Raw genomic sequence first — 16,061 nt, 5'->3', positions numbered from 1 at the left:
TTATAGAGGCCATGTATGTAGTATTAAACTCACATTTATGGGTTTGAGCGGTGTATGTGAAATATTATTATCTCCAACTCTTATGTTGCTAGTTTCACTTTTCAGTGCATGAAATGGACAATTTTATGAACGAGGAACGCTCGATAATTTTCTGGAAATAGTAAAATGTGTTCGTTTTTTTAAATATTACCACGCGTTTCGTATTCAACTGAAAGAATAATCATGTAAATAATTGTTTTAATTACTTTCTTCGTAATTTACGAATCAGAATGCAATTTATATTTCTCTACCTATGTAACGGAAGGATTCACGAATCCAGTCCGCTCCGGTTCATTTCGAGTTCTGATTTTTTTTTTTTAAATAATTGGTAAAGCCAGGAAACATCAAAATTAGGAAGTGGGTTACCATTTTGGCATGGCTATAAAAAGATACAATTAATATTGGGTGTGAAGAAATATATGATAAATAATGTAGAATATATGTTATTTTCAATAGTTGTGTACGTCTGCATAAAAGTTTATCGCGTAAACGAAACGCGCATTCAATATTTGTATTGTTTGAAGGCATTAAGCGGGCTATGTAATTCGTGATTTTTATGGCACATACTGTCATTAAGCCATAAAATAAAACTGGCTTCAATGTGTTGATATATGACGACTAGTTTTTGCATTTATATCTCATTAATCTGATAAGTACATGATTAAAATAGACGAAGAAAAAAAAAACAACAATCATAATAGTGAACTTATAAAACATCCAGAAAAATTATAGCTAAAGCGTTCGTTACTGATCCTATCAAATAGGTTAACTGCACAATAAACAGCATCGTGACACGGCAAATCTGTACTGCGATAAGATGAGTTTAAAGATAGCAGGATTACGAGTTACGTTGACAAGAACATGAAAATAAATACAATATACATACTTCCAATACAATAGAGGAATTGTAAATAAACGGATGTGAACAATGAAAAAACCTTCTTTCAGTATAAAAGGATTATAAAAAGTTATTACCATTTTACTTTTACCAGTTAAAAAGTTTTAAAGTTGATGATCGTAAGTAGTCGTAAGTAATAGATCGTAGTTAGTAAATATTATGACAAGTAAGTTTCCTTGTCAGTAATGTCATTAAATTGGCAATTTACCTCACACCAAGGCGATGCAAAAAGCTTTCCTGTCAACAGACGCCACCTCTGGGCGTCGTGGCGAAAGATTCGTTTCGACGAGAGCTTTTAGTCACCGTCAGTATTAAGGGAATGCTTTACGTCTTGGATAACAAGATAACTTAAAATAAAGACGATTGTTGAGAGACCAGCGCTGGTTTAATTAAATCATCTTCAAGATTTGTTTAAGTTCTTTAGATAGTAAGATAACAATTATAATTAGCAATAATTAGTGGTTAAATTTGTATTATTGTACTATATAACTACATTAATTATTATTACAATAATATTAATACAAACAACACATTTAACATAATAACTGAATCACCAAATTAAAAATTAAATTTACATTTTACTAATTTTAATTGCATAATGTTCATTTCCTTCTTCATCATTTGATGTACTTATATGTAGTTTTTTTTTATTATTTTTGTATTTACTTGTATTGAATACTCTTGATACTATTACTAATTTTATATATTTTTCATGTCATGTTATAAATGTCTTAAATTTATAAATAGTAAAATTATTCACAAAGTTTAATTTGTAATAATTACAAGATAAAAAGAACTTTTTATATACTCGTACAACGTTTTTAAATTTTCTGTTGAAACATATAAACCTGACTTGACTAGCTTAAACGATCAAAAAAAATTGCATTTGAAAGAAATAATACTGAAATGACATTTTGACATGTCATATTGATTTTCATAGTAAAGCACGTATATATTAATAATTTAGTTGTTAGGACTCCATACCCCCTAGCAACCAATAATAGTGTCGAAATAACTTTTCATACAAAACAGAATTAACTGAAAATGAATTCAATTCTACTTAAAGATGGTTTAAGTAGTAAAAAATGCATTGGCATCGTGTTCTGATATATTCTAAAAGTTTCAAATGTTTAGCTAGTTGGGAAGTTAGATAAAAATCGATTGCAAGATTTTTACCGGACAAAGAACCACCGGACAAATAAGAATACGAGCTAAGAAAAACATTGTAAAAATAAATTTGATTGAATTTTAAAGAAAGTGTCCATTCGTCACTAAAAAATAAATTTGTACAGAATGTTGCAGAAAATGAATATATTCATTATATTTAATCGCGTTTGGTCCTTTATTAAGATCTGCAAATGTCCGACGTCCGACGAAAAAGCGTCGCGGCGCCGAAAGCAACCGACGCCGTCGACTAAACCTCTCATCGCCACACATCGCACTTTAAGCTTCACACCTTTCGACACGCTCTTGGATCAGGATCAAAGGATTCCCAACGGATTTATAATAACAATCGCAATATTTCATTTGCCAAAATGTTTCAAAACACTGAAACCCCTTACAATGACTGTTGCATTTCCAATAAATTTAAACTTAATTGATGAATGCTTGTTAATAACACGTCATTCCAAAATATTTACTTCAATTTTATTCCTTCGTCGCTTATCGGTCAGTAAAAGAAAGGGTTGGTATACTAATAACTAATTTACTCTTTCGGAAAGAGTCATCTTTTGCAGGAGGTCGATCGCACTATTGGCCCATTCAAAATAATATAAATAAAATGAAAAAACTATGTTTATTTCCTTAATCAGCTTACGTGAAAATCGTTTTCGAAAGTCAAATTAAATATGAGGAAGTTCGCACGACCTCGTCGCATCACTTGATTAGTATTGCATCACTCACAGCCTGATACAGTAGTGTGAGAAACAGAATATGTGAATCCCCACGCTTTAGACGTAATTTTCCCTTATGGCCACGCAGTAGGCTTTTGCATAGTAAGAATGACGTATGTAAGACGATGAGTGTGATTAGTGCCTTAAAGAAGATCAAAACTTATCATATTGACGACGAATGGATAATTAAGCTTTTCTTTATGGTGGTGAAAGTTAAGTGTTTCTAATGTGTAATGCCTCAGTGTCTCCAGTCAAATATAATACGTTTGTTAAAGTTAAAAAGGCGATCGGAGAGTTTAGTAGATCACTTCCAATTTTGATACTGGATAGACCACAGCCTACTTTATTATTTTATTATTACTTATTGCATGACCAGAGTTTGGTTGGCAAATTAATGGTCTTCTTATTCATTGATAATAATAGTTTTTTTATTGAGTTGGATGGCGTATCAAATCGACATTACACCCTGGCTACCTAAAAACTGTTTGCGGATTTAGATATTAATACAAATTTATTCTATATTAGTTAACACAACCTAAATTCAATGATTCGTTGTGTTGTCCAAAATAATACTGGGGAATATTTTTTTTTTGTACCTTTATTTTTTAACTTTATATAAAAATTGTACTTAATCATAATAGTTTCTTGTTGTTTATTTTGATATTTGTTTCTATTTAATTACACATACGTAATCTATCACCTTATATCATTTTTTATAACACTACAGCAAACTATGAGGCCCAGTGACAGCAGTGTAGTGAAACAGTAGTGTAATTAGCAATATAAGTGGAACAACCAGGAAAATCGCATAAATATATTGTGATTTCACAGATATCGAACCCGGAGCACCCGGATCTAATGCCCGCGGCTTAAATTCTGGACTACGAGGACCATCGTACTTATAATCCTTTCATATTCTACACAAGTGTAACTATTATAGGTACTGATAGGTATGGGTTTACGGATGGTGTTGATTTACACTTTTCCACTTATTAAAAACACCGATTCAGGGACATTAAGTATATTTCGCTAGACAATAAACAATTAATTGTTAATAACATTTGTAAAGGCGCGCTGTGGCACGAAAAAGGTAGCGAATCGTATTTGGAGGCGACGTAAGGGCTGAAGGGTAGGTAGCCGACTGGCCGTACCTACCCTTGATCCTTCGTTTGCCTAGAAGCAGATAACGGTAACGTACTTTTTGTTTGTTTCGCTGTGCATCATCGTTTAGCCTTGACTCATTTACAGTTACAATAATATTATCATTATATTCTCAACTCTGTCGATTGGAGGATTGTTGATGGGGGATTTAGGCATTATGATATTTGGTAACAAGCCACCCCATTTCCTTTTGCCTTTAATCCACCATCAAGAATCAGACAGAGTTGGGGGTAAAAACACACACAAACAAACTTATTGACTATTCATGGGATCTAACTGTTATAACTGATTTGGGTCACTGATAGTTCTCAGCGTGATTGGCTGCTTCAGCCATGGGAGTGCCGAGGCTGCCAAGTTTCGTCGTGCGATGAGTTACCTCGGCCGGTGCCGGTAGCACTGCGGTTGGAGCTGTTAGCTAATGAAGGTGTAGATATCTCGACAGATTCTGCCTGCTGCTGGACTGGATTCCACGGTTGATGTTCGTAGCCCTGGATTTTTGGGGTATCTTTTTCATCTGCGGAGTTGGGTCGGCGGTACTGTATAGAGTCGTTCTGGCGGTAGAAGAATCGGGTGTTTCGGTTTTTTGTGGGAGACGCTGGTTCGTCTTCGACAGTTTGCGCAATATTGTGCCCCTTTGCTCTGGTTTCATATTTGTGGTGAAGATTGTAATGATTTGCTTGTGAAACTTGCATTGGCCTGGTGTACGAAGTCGGGTACAAGTCGGTTGTATTTATTTTTGTTCTGGCGCTTGGGGGTACCTTCATCATCTCGACGTTTGCTGTGGTATGCGCCAGCTCGCGAGCGAGTATCTTTCCGTTGTCGGAGGTTCGTCGTATGTCGACGGGTTCTTTGGAAAGCGGTGATTTCGGTTCGTCGTAAAGTTCATACGGACGGCGTCTCCAGTTATCGGCGTCTACAGAATGGCGGCCAGAGGGTATAGCGTATTGATTTATTTCCATGAACCGGTCCTGATTACAACACGATATATTATTTCGGCTCCATCTTCTACAATAATTTCGTTCACCGGTTATTGTGTAGCGTTGAATTCCGCAGCACTGGTTCACTTTACCCGTAGTGGTATTTTTATTAGTTCTGCAGCACTTGGCGTTTGGGGATTCGTACCTGGACTGCCAGTGGTGTCCCTTTTTATAATTTCGGTAGGTTGGATAAAAGTCGTATTTTGTTTGTAGTAATTGTGAAGGATATTTGTTAGCTTCCTGGTCGGAGTCTTCGTCTGGAATCCATTGTTCTAGATTACGTGCCACTTCAATGAGTTCTTGCAGTGTCTTCCATGGTTTTCGGTCGACCCGCGTTCTATCTCGTTCACATAACAGGTTATAGAAGCGTTTTGATAATTCTTCCGGCTCAATATGCTGCATAATCACGAGAGCTACGTCTCTTTTCTCGATTAGGAATGGGAATGCTTCTTGAAATGGTCTCTGCCGGATCGATTTAAGCTCGTATTCCAATCGGTCGATCCGCTGCTGTGAGCGAAATTCTCGTACGAGTTCCCATCGGAAAATCTCCCACGAAGACGGTCGGGATGGAAGAGCTTCCCACCAGGTTAGAGCATGGTTTCGGAGACCAGATGCAGCTAACCTTGACCTGTGGTAGTCGTGGGTTTTGGCGGATGTAAAATATTGTTCGCACTGTTCGATAAATACTCGGACGTCACTGAATGCCCTACCGTCAAATTCTATATCGAAGACGGGCGGGAAACAACACATTGTTAATTCGTATTATTTTTTGTACAACAACACAGATTATAGTTCGGTTAACTTTGCGGGCGCCATCAAATTTATTAAAATTTGAAAAACCTCGTCGTGGGTTTTTTCAGGGCCGTGGTTTCTGAAGTCGCATTGACTTCGTTCGCCCCACGTTGGGCGCCACTTGATAGGTATGGGTTTACGGATGGTGTTGATTTACACTTTTCCACTTATTAAAAACACCGATTCAGGGACATTAAGTATATTTCGCTAGACAATAAACAATTAATTGTTAATAACATTTGTAAAGGCGCGCTGTGGCACGAAAAAGGTAGCGAATCGTATTTGGAGGCGACGTAAGGGCTGAAGGGTAGGTAGCCGACTGGCCGTACCTACCCTTGATCCTTCGTTTGCCTAGAAGCAGATAACGGTAACGTACTTTTTGTTTGTTTCGCTGTGCATCATCGTTTAGCCTTGACTCATTTACAGTTACAATAATATTATCATTATATTCTCAACTCTGTCGATTGGAGGATTGTTGATGGGGGATTTAGGCATTATGATATTTGGTAACAGTACATACTAAAATATTAAAAAAAAAAAATAATAAGACTTTAAATCCAAATTTTTGTAATAGATTTATTCAAGTGCGTTTACTTAATATCAACTAAATGTTGCAATCCTTGAATTTAAATGCCTGGATCCCGTTCAATTATTTGATCACGAAATTAAATTTACATGAATCCCGGGATTAGCTATTATATGAAATAACGTATTTTGATGATCTTAATAAGTACTTATATCTTTAAAAAGATGGCAATTAATTAACGAATCTGTGTAAACATAGACAAAACATGTAATAGTGTGTATCTACATCAAATTTTTGAGGATTATTTTTGTAAATAACTTAACTAATTAAATTAAATAATAATTTCTAAATCGAAAATAATATTGACATGATTATTATTTTTTGTGATATTACCAGGGATAACATTTTAAGAAATAGCATAAAACGTCTCATTAATCTTAATCTTGACTTAGTACCTATTTGTGATTTTATTTTAGGAATGTGAAATTGAAAAAAATATACATTGCATACTTAATCTTTAAATATTTTATCTGCTACATATTAATAAAGACATGTCATTAAACATAAAATAATATTTATATCATTATCAGGATCTGAAATACTTATCCCGACAAGAAATCCCTAGTATCAAGAAGGCAGAGTTATAAAATTAAGATCTAAATTGACTGCTTCAATCAATATTCAAAGCGTTCAACTCATTCGACTCAATTTAAAATATCTGTTGATTCGCGCTATCTAAACAGGCTTAATCAAAAGCACTTTTATTAATTCGAGTAGACTTCCCCAAGCAATTTGGACCGTAAAAAAATTTAGCTACGGATTTACAAAACGTGCTTCCGACACTAATGAAGAACATGTTTAATTTTCCTTTACGGAAAGATCAAAGATAATGAATGCTCCTCAAGGCGAAACTAAAAATAATTATCAGTCATGCGCTTTAAGTGCAGACAACTTTGCGCAATATTCTTATTCCCATAAGATGTATAGTCCTTTGAATATTTAAAATCTCAAGAAAGTTTTATCATAGAATATAATTTTATATGAATGTTTTTACGGCAGCGAGTTTAATCTACACTATTTTATTAAATGAATTCTCATACAATTTTACTATCTGTACAAAATTTGTTCCCTAACAGCTAATAATATTTTCATACATAATATAAATTCAGTAAATGCTAATATAAATTCAGTAAATGCATTTGGAATCCTTATATATTCATTAAATCAATTGATTATAATAATCATACATATATAATTTTGTTATAGGTAATAAATGTGCTCTCCGTTGGAAAACGAGAAAGTAGTTTCATTATTTATTTACGTATTATTTAAAATATCCGAGAAGAAATACTAAAATAAAATTAGTAATAAACAAAAATCTAACCTAAATAAGCTTTGGGAGTAAAATAGATAAAGTGGTATTTTGAATCTGTTTTAGCTTTAAAGGCACCAGTTTTCGATAATACGTTGTACTTCTCAGCCCTGAACTTAACAATTAATTGTTTTTTTGTCAAGAAAAAAGACAACCATCATCATCTGCAAAAAATAATAATAAAACAAAGTTGTATTTTATTTTATTGTATTATTGTATATTTCATAACATTATGTACACAAAAACATATTCATCCCCGTGTTCATTTTATTAACATAATATGTAATGGTGTTTTGTTGTTGTTCTGAGAACAATTCAAGAACACAGATACATACATAGATACTTAAGTTGTATACGCGTACTATCATCCTATTACTTTTGAAATCAATTAGGAAACGTAGGTACTTTAATAGTCTTTTGACAGCTAATAAGCCGTGTTTTGAATATCATAATGAGCTTTCACTAACAGTGTTTCCATTATATTGCTTCTATAATCAGTCACTTACGTGAGAATAGTTGTTGTGCAGTCGCTAGATAATTATTTTACTTTCATTTTGTTGAAATATTGCCCTGTCATGAATTAGTAATCATTTCTCACCCGTCTTAAAAAAAACTAACCCCTCACAATGCACTACATGTTGAAATATGGCAGCCATTTTATTTAGGTAAAACATACTGCGCCCACAGTGTACGAGTGGTTTAACATTTGCTTCTGAACCCATGGATCACGGGTTCAATTTTCTCCTTTGGTAAACTCAATTTTTTTCAGTATGTTCGTTAAAACCACAGCGTCGACCTAATAGGTTGAGAAAAACAACCATTTCTCATAAAAAAATCTTGGAATATGATATTTATTTTATTTTATATGCAAGATTGCAAATTTAAAACTGATATTTCTTAGAAATTTCTTAATTTTACAATGATACATTTTATAAAACTTACCATCAAATACCATCACTATTTCAAGATTGACCAAACCAATTGAATGACCTCAGTAAATCTGTATAAGTAGGTGGGTACCTATAACGAAATTTTCACTCATCATAAATTGACCAAAGACCATAAATTAATCTACTAGAAGCAAAGCAACAAAGTACCAGTGAAATACATGGGACGTTGTTGCATCTGTTTCCAATAACCTCAAATTATGTTCTGTTAATTTTATGACAAATGTCATTACAGTAACACAAATGAATTTTTGTATTTTAGTAATAAGACATAGTATTGACTGTATTAAATAATAAAACAAAATATTATATTATATGAACATAAATGTAAGTATTATAAATATTGTAACCATTTTTTTGTAGTTATATCGTGTAACTTACACGATATAATTACCTACACTAAAATAATAAATCTCACTAAACAATTAACATAATATTATTTTACAATAAGCATTGATACTTTTAATATCAATATGATAGGTATATTGCAGATAAGTAAATTAATAGTATATATAGGTAGGCATTCAGTTTGATTTTATGCTAAAATACTGAGCGACTAGTGCGTTGGAATTATTTAAAAACTTTCCGTTATGGCAAGACTCTTGCTTAGTTATCTTATTCGTAAAATCAGCTAATAAATCTGAATCCAAACAAGCATGGTTCAAAAAACAACAACAGAAGACTGTAAATTAGCAAGCAGTGAGGCTATTTTTCAGAAACATTGCATCTAAAATGCCTCTTTGAATGAAATGTTTTATGGCATTTTTAAGTTACTCACGATGTATGGAGTGCATGAAAGCACGTTTCACTTGAAGCCACCGCTTTATCTCAAAGGTGCATATGACATACTCTCTCGGCTATTCAAGAGAAAATGTGCATCGCATAACTTACGGTGGTCGTTAGTTAGCAAACACTACACAACTTAGTTCAGAAATGTTTACTCAGTGAAGCGAATATAATAATAATTTTCACTGAGATACTTGGATTTAGTTTTTCTTTGTCGCATTCCTCACTATTGAAACTTTCAACTTCAAGCGCTCGATTTCTTCTTTCAATCTTTCTAGCAATGACTTCATTTAGCGATCCGCTTGGATGAAGGTCTCAAGAATCATATTATTCAATCCATCAAGACATAGTGAACCTTCCACTCACCGAAATTATTAACCCTCATTAATTCCTCTTATAATTATCATCATCATCATCATAAGTGTTCCAACAATGGTAGGTCCTAGCCTCCTTCATTTCCCTATATCCTGGGCCACCAGAGAATGTGCCTGCCAATCGATCTCCGATAATTAGCTTCCACTAATTGTCTTTCTCTTCTGGATATCTGAAGATCTCTTAGAAAACCATTAAAAGACATTAAAAAATGTTGGTCTTTCATTTTCATTGTGCAGAGATTAGTACGTTTCACGGCCCAATACTACATCATAAAAGCATAGAAATCTTACGAAGTGAACATATATAATTTGAAAACGTACCTGTGTGTTATTTTTTAAATTATACTTCTTTTGGGGCGTTTGGTAGAGAGTGAAATTGAGAGTTGCGCGCGCATACCGTTACGAAAGTGCGCGACTGTATGAAGTTAGCTGCGAATCAGTCAGCTGTATACAAACAAAAATTGTATAGTAGAATTGTTCCGTTGCCTAGGCACCGAATTTATTATTGTCAACCATTAGCAATTCCTTACTTAAACAAACGATTAAACGTAAGAGTGACAGTTGTTACTTTAAAAATAAAAACAACGAGAAATAATTATATAATTTAGTAATATAAGTTAAAGTGTATAGAAATAAACTAACGGTGCTCTAATAAGCGGCCCTTTTTCTTGAGTGTGTAATTTAACAAGATAATTAAGAGCTAGTCGAAGAATCTAGATTATCACAAGTTTTTTTTTGTTTTGTTACGCCAAAGAACTATAACTTCTAATGCGCGTACATAAGTACACACCGATTTTTTTACTCTGGACCTAATCCTGAAAACTATAAAAAAAATATGGAAATAACTGAAAACTAGAGTCTACTCTAAATTTGTTTTTTTCTTCTTTCGTGTGCTATTCATGGCTATATCATCACTCTGGCGTTAACAATCATGAAAATGTACCCTTATTGTGCATACTCACTTATCGGCTGAATAATTCTTCTGAGTATTCTTGAATATGCCACCATTATTTGGAGTCCTAACAGGTCCGTCCACGCAATTAAGTTGGATGGAGGACTCAATACATTTCTTAGATTTTTCTACTTAAGGACATACGTATTCTTTCCTTATGATAATGATAATAAAATGAATTTTCCGACTAGTTTTCTTCTAGGTATGTATCAATGCAATCCTTGTCCACCCGAAGAGTGATTGCTCTTTTAAAGCATTTCTTTTTACTTCTTCGTCGGTTCATTTACAATCAGTATATACTGGCAAATATTAATTGCCATGTTCCCACCAATATCACTCGTAACTCTACGGTCTTCATGATACCCCGTCGCAGGACGGATTCGATGTTTCATAATGCTGTGCATCGTGCGATTAACTTATTTGATGGCACCATAAAGGTTGATTTATTGTTTATTAACTATACCTATTATGTTTGTGGCCGTGTTAAATAGGTTTAATTTATAATTGTATTTATCATTTTACTTTAATATATACATAAGCACATACTTTATTGTTATATTGGTTGTTATTTGTAATTAAGTCATTTTTATAATTTGTATTTTATTATTGGCCAATCGCTGTAATGACATAATACTCTTTTCTAAATAAATAAATAAATAATATGCAATATCACTGTCAGTCGAGTCCGGAGCATAGAGATTGATATCGACATATCATTTATCATGCCATTGGCACAGTCATAAGACGGTTTGTCGGTTTTGAAAAAAAAACTGTGGGAACTACCAATATATTCAACATTGTTGATTACTGAAGTTATCTCCAATTCTCTGGTAAACTATTTAGCAGTATTTAGATATAGAAATACTTCATCTATTTATTTAACTTAATCTATTGGTGTATTTGTATTTTTTTATAATGGGTATCATTTTAAAATCGGGTGTCAATCCATAGATCGATGAAGGATATCTCTTTCCACACCCGTCTTCAGATTGAATAGAGCAATTCAGGCGATCTTTTTAATCCATGGCCATTTATTGCAACGCAATACCTACTAGATATTGGTTTTAGTTCAGCAAATATCCACTCGCTGAGTAACATATTCACTCAATATAATTTATTAGTTAAACGTTTAGCGACATTGATGTTTTCTTCTTAGGTACTCATTAATTTCTTCTTTGGTCACACCGTAGGAACATTTCCATTAATAATAATAATAATAATTATGCTATTCTAGTTTTTGAATCTCCGTTGTGAATAAGTATATTATTTTTTAAATACTAAAGAACTGGTAACAACACATCATATTATATTATATTGTAAAAAAAATATTTTAAAATATTATCTACTTAATATTGACATTGATTTCAATTAACACCACGTATCAATTCATATTGGGGATCTGTACACGTGATCAAAATCTAATAAACTCAAATGATTGCATACACCCCTTCTCTCTACGGACATTACAAATTGTATAAAATTACAGAAGGTATCAAAATATAATCCAAATTACATAATGCCCATACAAGCTTATTATTTTGGTATGGGTAGCTTGATACATTTTCAAACTCACAACGCAGAACCGAACAAAATAAACGGCATTTTATGTTACGCGCTTCGATTTTCTTCTTCTTTTGTGCTATTTTGTAGTATACCATGTTTTGTTGACGCCGATATAGACGATATAGCTGATATAGACGCTGATATGACGCAAGAAATAGGTATCATATAGAAAAAATTACCTAATGAACCATAATACAAATAAATGTGTATAAATTTAAAAAGGGATGAGTCGAATCAACGCCTCTAAATTATAAACAAAAATATTTGACTTTTCATACGAATTGGTTCAAAAATCAATCTTATTTTAGCTCTTCTAATAAGTAAAGATGACGTATTTTACAATGGGTTTATCATTGATTGACATTTATAATATAAAAATATCACAATTTTTATTTAAGTTATTCTAAAATTGTCGCTCACTAAAATCATCAGCCCATGATGTCCGCGCGGTTTAGGTGTCGACCTATCGCGTCATGGGCCCTATGTTCGCATCCTGGGTCTGGCAAGTACACATATTGTTTTTCAATTTGTGTATGAGTCAAAGTATTGACCTTACATGTTGAGCAAGTGGCTGACATATATTTCTCGTAAAAACTAAATCTGTTAATACAAACCCGTGGAGGTCCATATTAATATGATCTTATTAGATTGGGCATGTTCAAAAAAAAAAAACGTTAGCGTACATAATATCAGATATACAATCAAAGGTTTCTCTTAATTTTTTTTTATCTAAATTAAATATTGTTAAAAACAACTTTCTGATTTCTTAGTAGGACCACCGATATAAATAAAGATATTTTTTAAAGCATCTTTTTATTTAACTTTTTAGGTGGTCTTATAGTCATGGCCCCCACAAGGGGGGGTCTGACAGGACTCCGGACAGGAGAGCCCGGCGTGGTGGGTCAATCAGATATGTGAGATAAACACACATCACAAATTTGCTCTAAGAGTAAAAAAAAGTCGCCTGTGGCGCTATTTCACAAAACGGTTATTAACATTTCAAAAATGAGGTTGTAAGATTCAATTTTTGATTGTATTGTGTTGATACTCGACAATTCCATAATTCAAGTAGATGTATTAAAACTACAAAAAAGCCCCTCACACAATTTTGAAAACGCTTAATGTTGTGTATCACACATGCTGTTAAACTTAGCCATGGGTAGGGGGGCCCGCTTTAGGATGTGGGGGCCATGCTTATAGTTACCTAGTTCTATTATAAAATGCATACTGTTATCACTACTAATTAAATCTTGTATCTTATCTCCATATATATATATATATTTATATATAGGTATAATATGTATCTGAAGTGTAATATCTTCCCGTTAGTTCGTTAAATAAATAAATAAGAATATAAGGAAATGGTTATATTTTGAACAGTAAAATATTTAAATGATAGCAACATCCGACCCTTGTTACGTACAGCGGGATATGCATGAAATATAGAAAGGCGGATTCGCCAGCATGAATGGGAGACTGATATGATATTTCGATAGAGGTAGAATATAATTGAACCATATGGCCCTTTGGGGTTGGACTCCAATATAATGTTCGTCTGTTGGCAGTGCCCTCTCGCATCCTTCTGGGTTAATCCTATACATTTTCATACGGGCCAATAGTTAAAAACCCACTTTGATGTTCGCACAACATTTCCAATCATGCTACAGGGAAAAGAGGAAAAAGGCATAGCGTACTGGATAGATATTCAAAAAGCCATCTTCATAAAGAATTGCAGAAATTAGTCAGCAGTTTTTTATAGGGTATTATTATTTTAATTATATACTTATGTTCGTTTGATAACGGATTAGAGCAATCTTTCCCTATATATTTTTTTTTATTTCAATAATTTAATTGCTTATACTCTTCATATTTTATACTTAAATTTTATTGAATTGAATTTGTATATATTCAGAGAGCTTTTAAATTTATATAATTTAGCGTTAACAAAGTTTTATGGTTGCTAATTTAGCTAGGTGCAGATACAGTGTTGCCAACCTTCGTTGACAAAAATATGCCAGATGGGGTAGGAAAACAAGCTATTTGGCAGGAAAAAATGCTTGATTTTGTGAAAATATAATTTTAATACCTTTTTATTACCTATCGAAAAAAGTGCAAAAATTGAAAAACTATGGCTATACACTTATGGTTAAAATCACACCACATTTTTCCAAATTGAAAAAAAATAATTAATTAATCTAACAACCTGCAATAAATAATAATTAGGTAATACCAGAGAGTGGAATCCCTGATAATCGTCAATCCAATGCCACATACCTAAGCACATATTAAATTATAATGTATTATGTTACCATCATATCACTATAACGCCAAACATGGTCATATTGTTTGATTGTGTTGTAACTGACCTACCTTCAATAAATATCTGAATAAATAAACTAAATACCTAGCTTATTTTCAGCACATTTAAAGCTGTTGAAGCCATCAAAAAATGCTAATAAAAACGCCATAAGCTAGATGCATTTTTTGCAATCTAGATAAGATGCCTATAAAGAAATGCTAGATCTGGCAAGAAAAACGCTAAGTTTGCAACGCTGTACAGATACCCTTTATTATAAGGTTGATGTTTCAAAAATTATAATAAGTAATTACTTTATATTAATGATTTAATATTATTATATTATATATCATAATATACTCAACAGGCCATGAGGCCAAATGACAGTATTGCAGTGCAACAGTAGTGTAGTAATAGAAGTGAAATATGCACAAGGCTTTGAAAAATTTTCGTAAATATAATGTGACCTCACCGGGAGCCCCAGATGAAAAGTCAGCACATTATGCACTGGACTAAGAGTGAGAGGGGGTGTTGATCACAAATTGTCATCACTTGCCGCTCAAATGAGTTCACAGTCAGAAGTCAATCGAACGCTTTCATTTTACGTACTCATATTCATGTTTGATTTTATTTCAGGTGAACTTCTATCGGAACACTTTCCGTCGATGGATAAGATGCACCCAAAATCTACCCACCCCGTCAAAGAGAAAAATAGTCACAAAAGCTCTGAAAATGACTCGAAAGAATTTAAAAATCACGATGACATAATTCCTGAACCTTACGACCCATACAATCCGAATCATAAGCCACCGGTTCTTGAAAATGAAAAAGATCATTTGGATGAATTGGATCATGAATATGATCATTATGATTCGGGTAAACTGCCAGGGGGAAAGCATCACGACGACGGCGATCACCCTGATTTAGATCATGGAGAAGAGACGGATTCTCATGGCTTATTAGGCCCTGTTGGATCTGATCATCTGCTGCAGCCTAATGCTGATAATTTACCCATCTTTCTTCTGGAACCCAAAGATGCTTTCGTGATCAAGAATAAACCAGCTACATTACAGTGCAGAGCGGCAAATGCATTACAGGTAAATAATTATTGTTATTGCTATTTCGTAAGATAGTGCGTATTGAAAATGGATCATTTGGGGAATCTTTCTGAGCTAAGCCTAAATAATATGTAGACTTTGTAGGATATACCTATGTATTTGTTAGTATACTGTTCTATATCATAGATATTTAAATTTCATGGACATATAAAACATATATTAAAACCTAGGCACCTTAAAAGAGTATTATTGTAAACATCGTCATGTGTTAATTGATAATAAACCACATCATAATTATTATGTCCGTGGTTATAAGTCTGTTAATTTTTTTTAATACATAACAAAACTTTAAAATTAAAAAAACATCATTTAATACAAAATATATTCGGTAAACGCTTCATTGGAGCATGTATTTTTGAGAAATGCGA

General features: G+C 33.1%; 1 protein-coding gene across 1 annotated transcript in view; it reads left to right on the top strand.

The window, feature by feature from the left end:
- LOC147068085 (netrin receptor UNC5C-like) overlaps nucleotides 1-16,061 on the top strand; it is a 278,146-nt gene that overhangs the window by 76,005 nt on the left and 186,080 nt on the right. Inside the window, exon 3 of the mRNA XM_085953343.1 lies at nucleotides 15,212-15,672. Coding sequence (XP_085809469.1) covers nucleotides 15,212-15,672 — 461 coding nt within the window. The remainder of the gene's footprint in view (nucleotides 1-15,211; nucleotides 15,673-16,061) is intronic.

Source organism: Rhyacophila brunnea, unplaced genomic scaffold (assembly GCF_057557595.1).
Source record: "Rhyacophila brunnea isolate RB1 unplaced genomic scaffold, BYU_Rbru_1.0 scaffold_3, whole genome shotgun sequence".
Lineage (NCBI taxonomy): Eukaryota > Metazoa > Arthropoda > Insecta > Trichoptera > Rhyacophilidae > Rhyacophila > Rhyacophila brunnea.
This window is presented reverse-complemented; position numbering and strand designations above follow the sequence as displayed.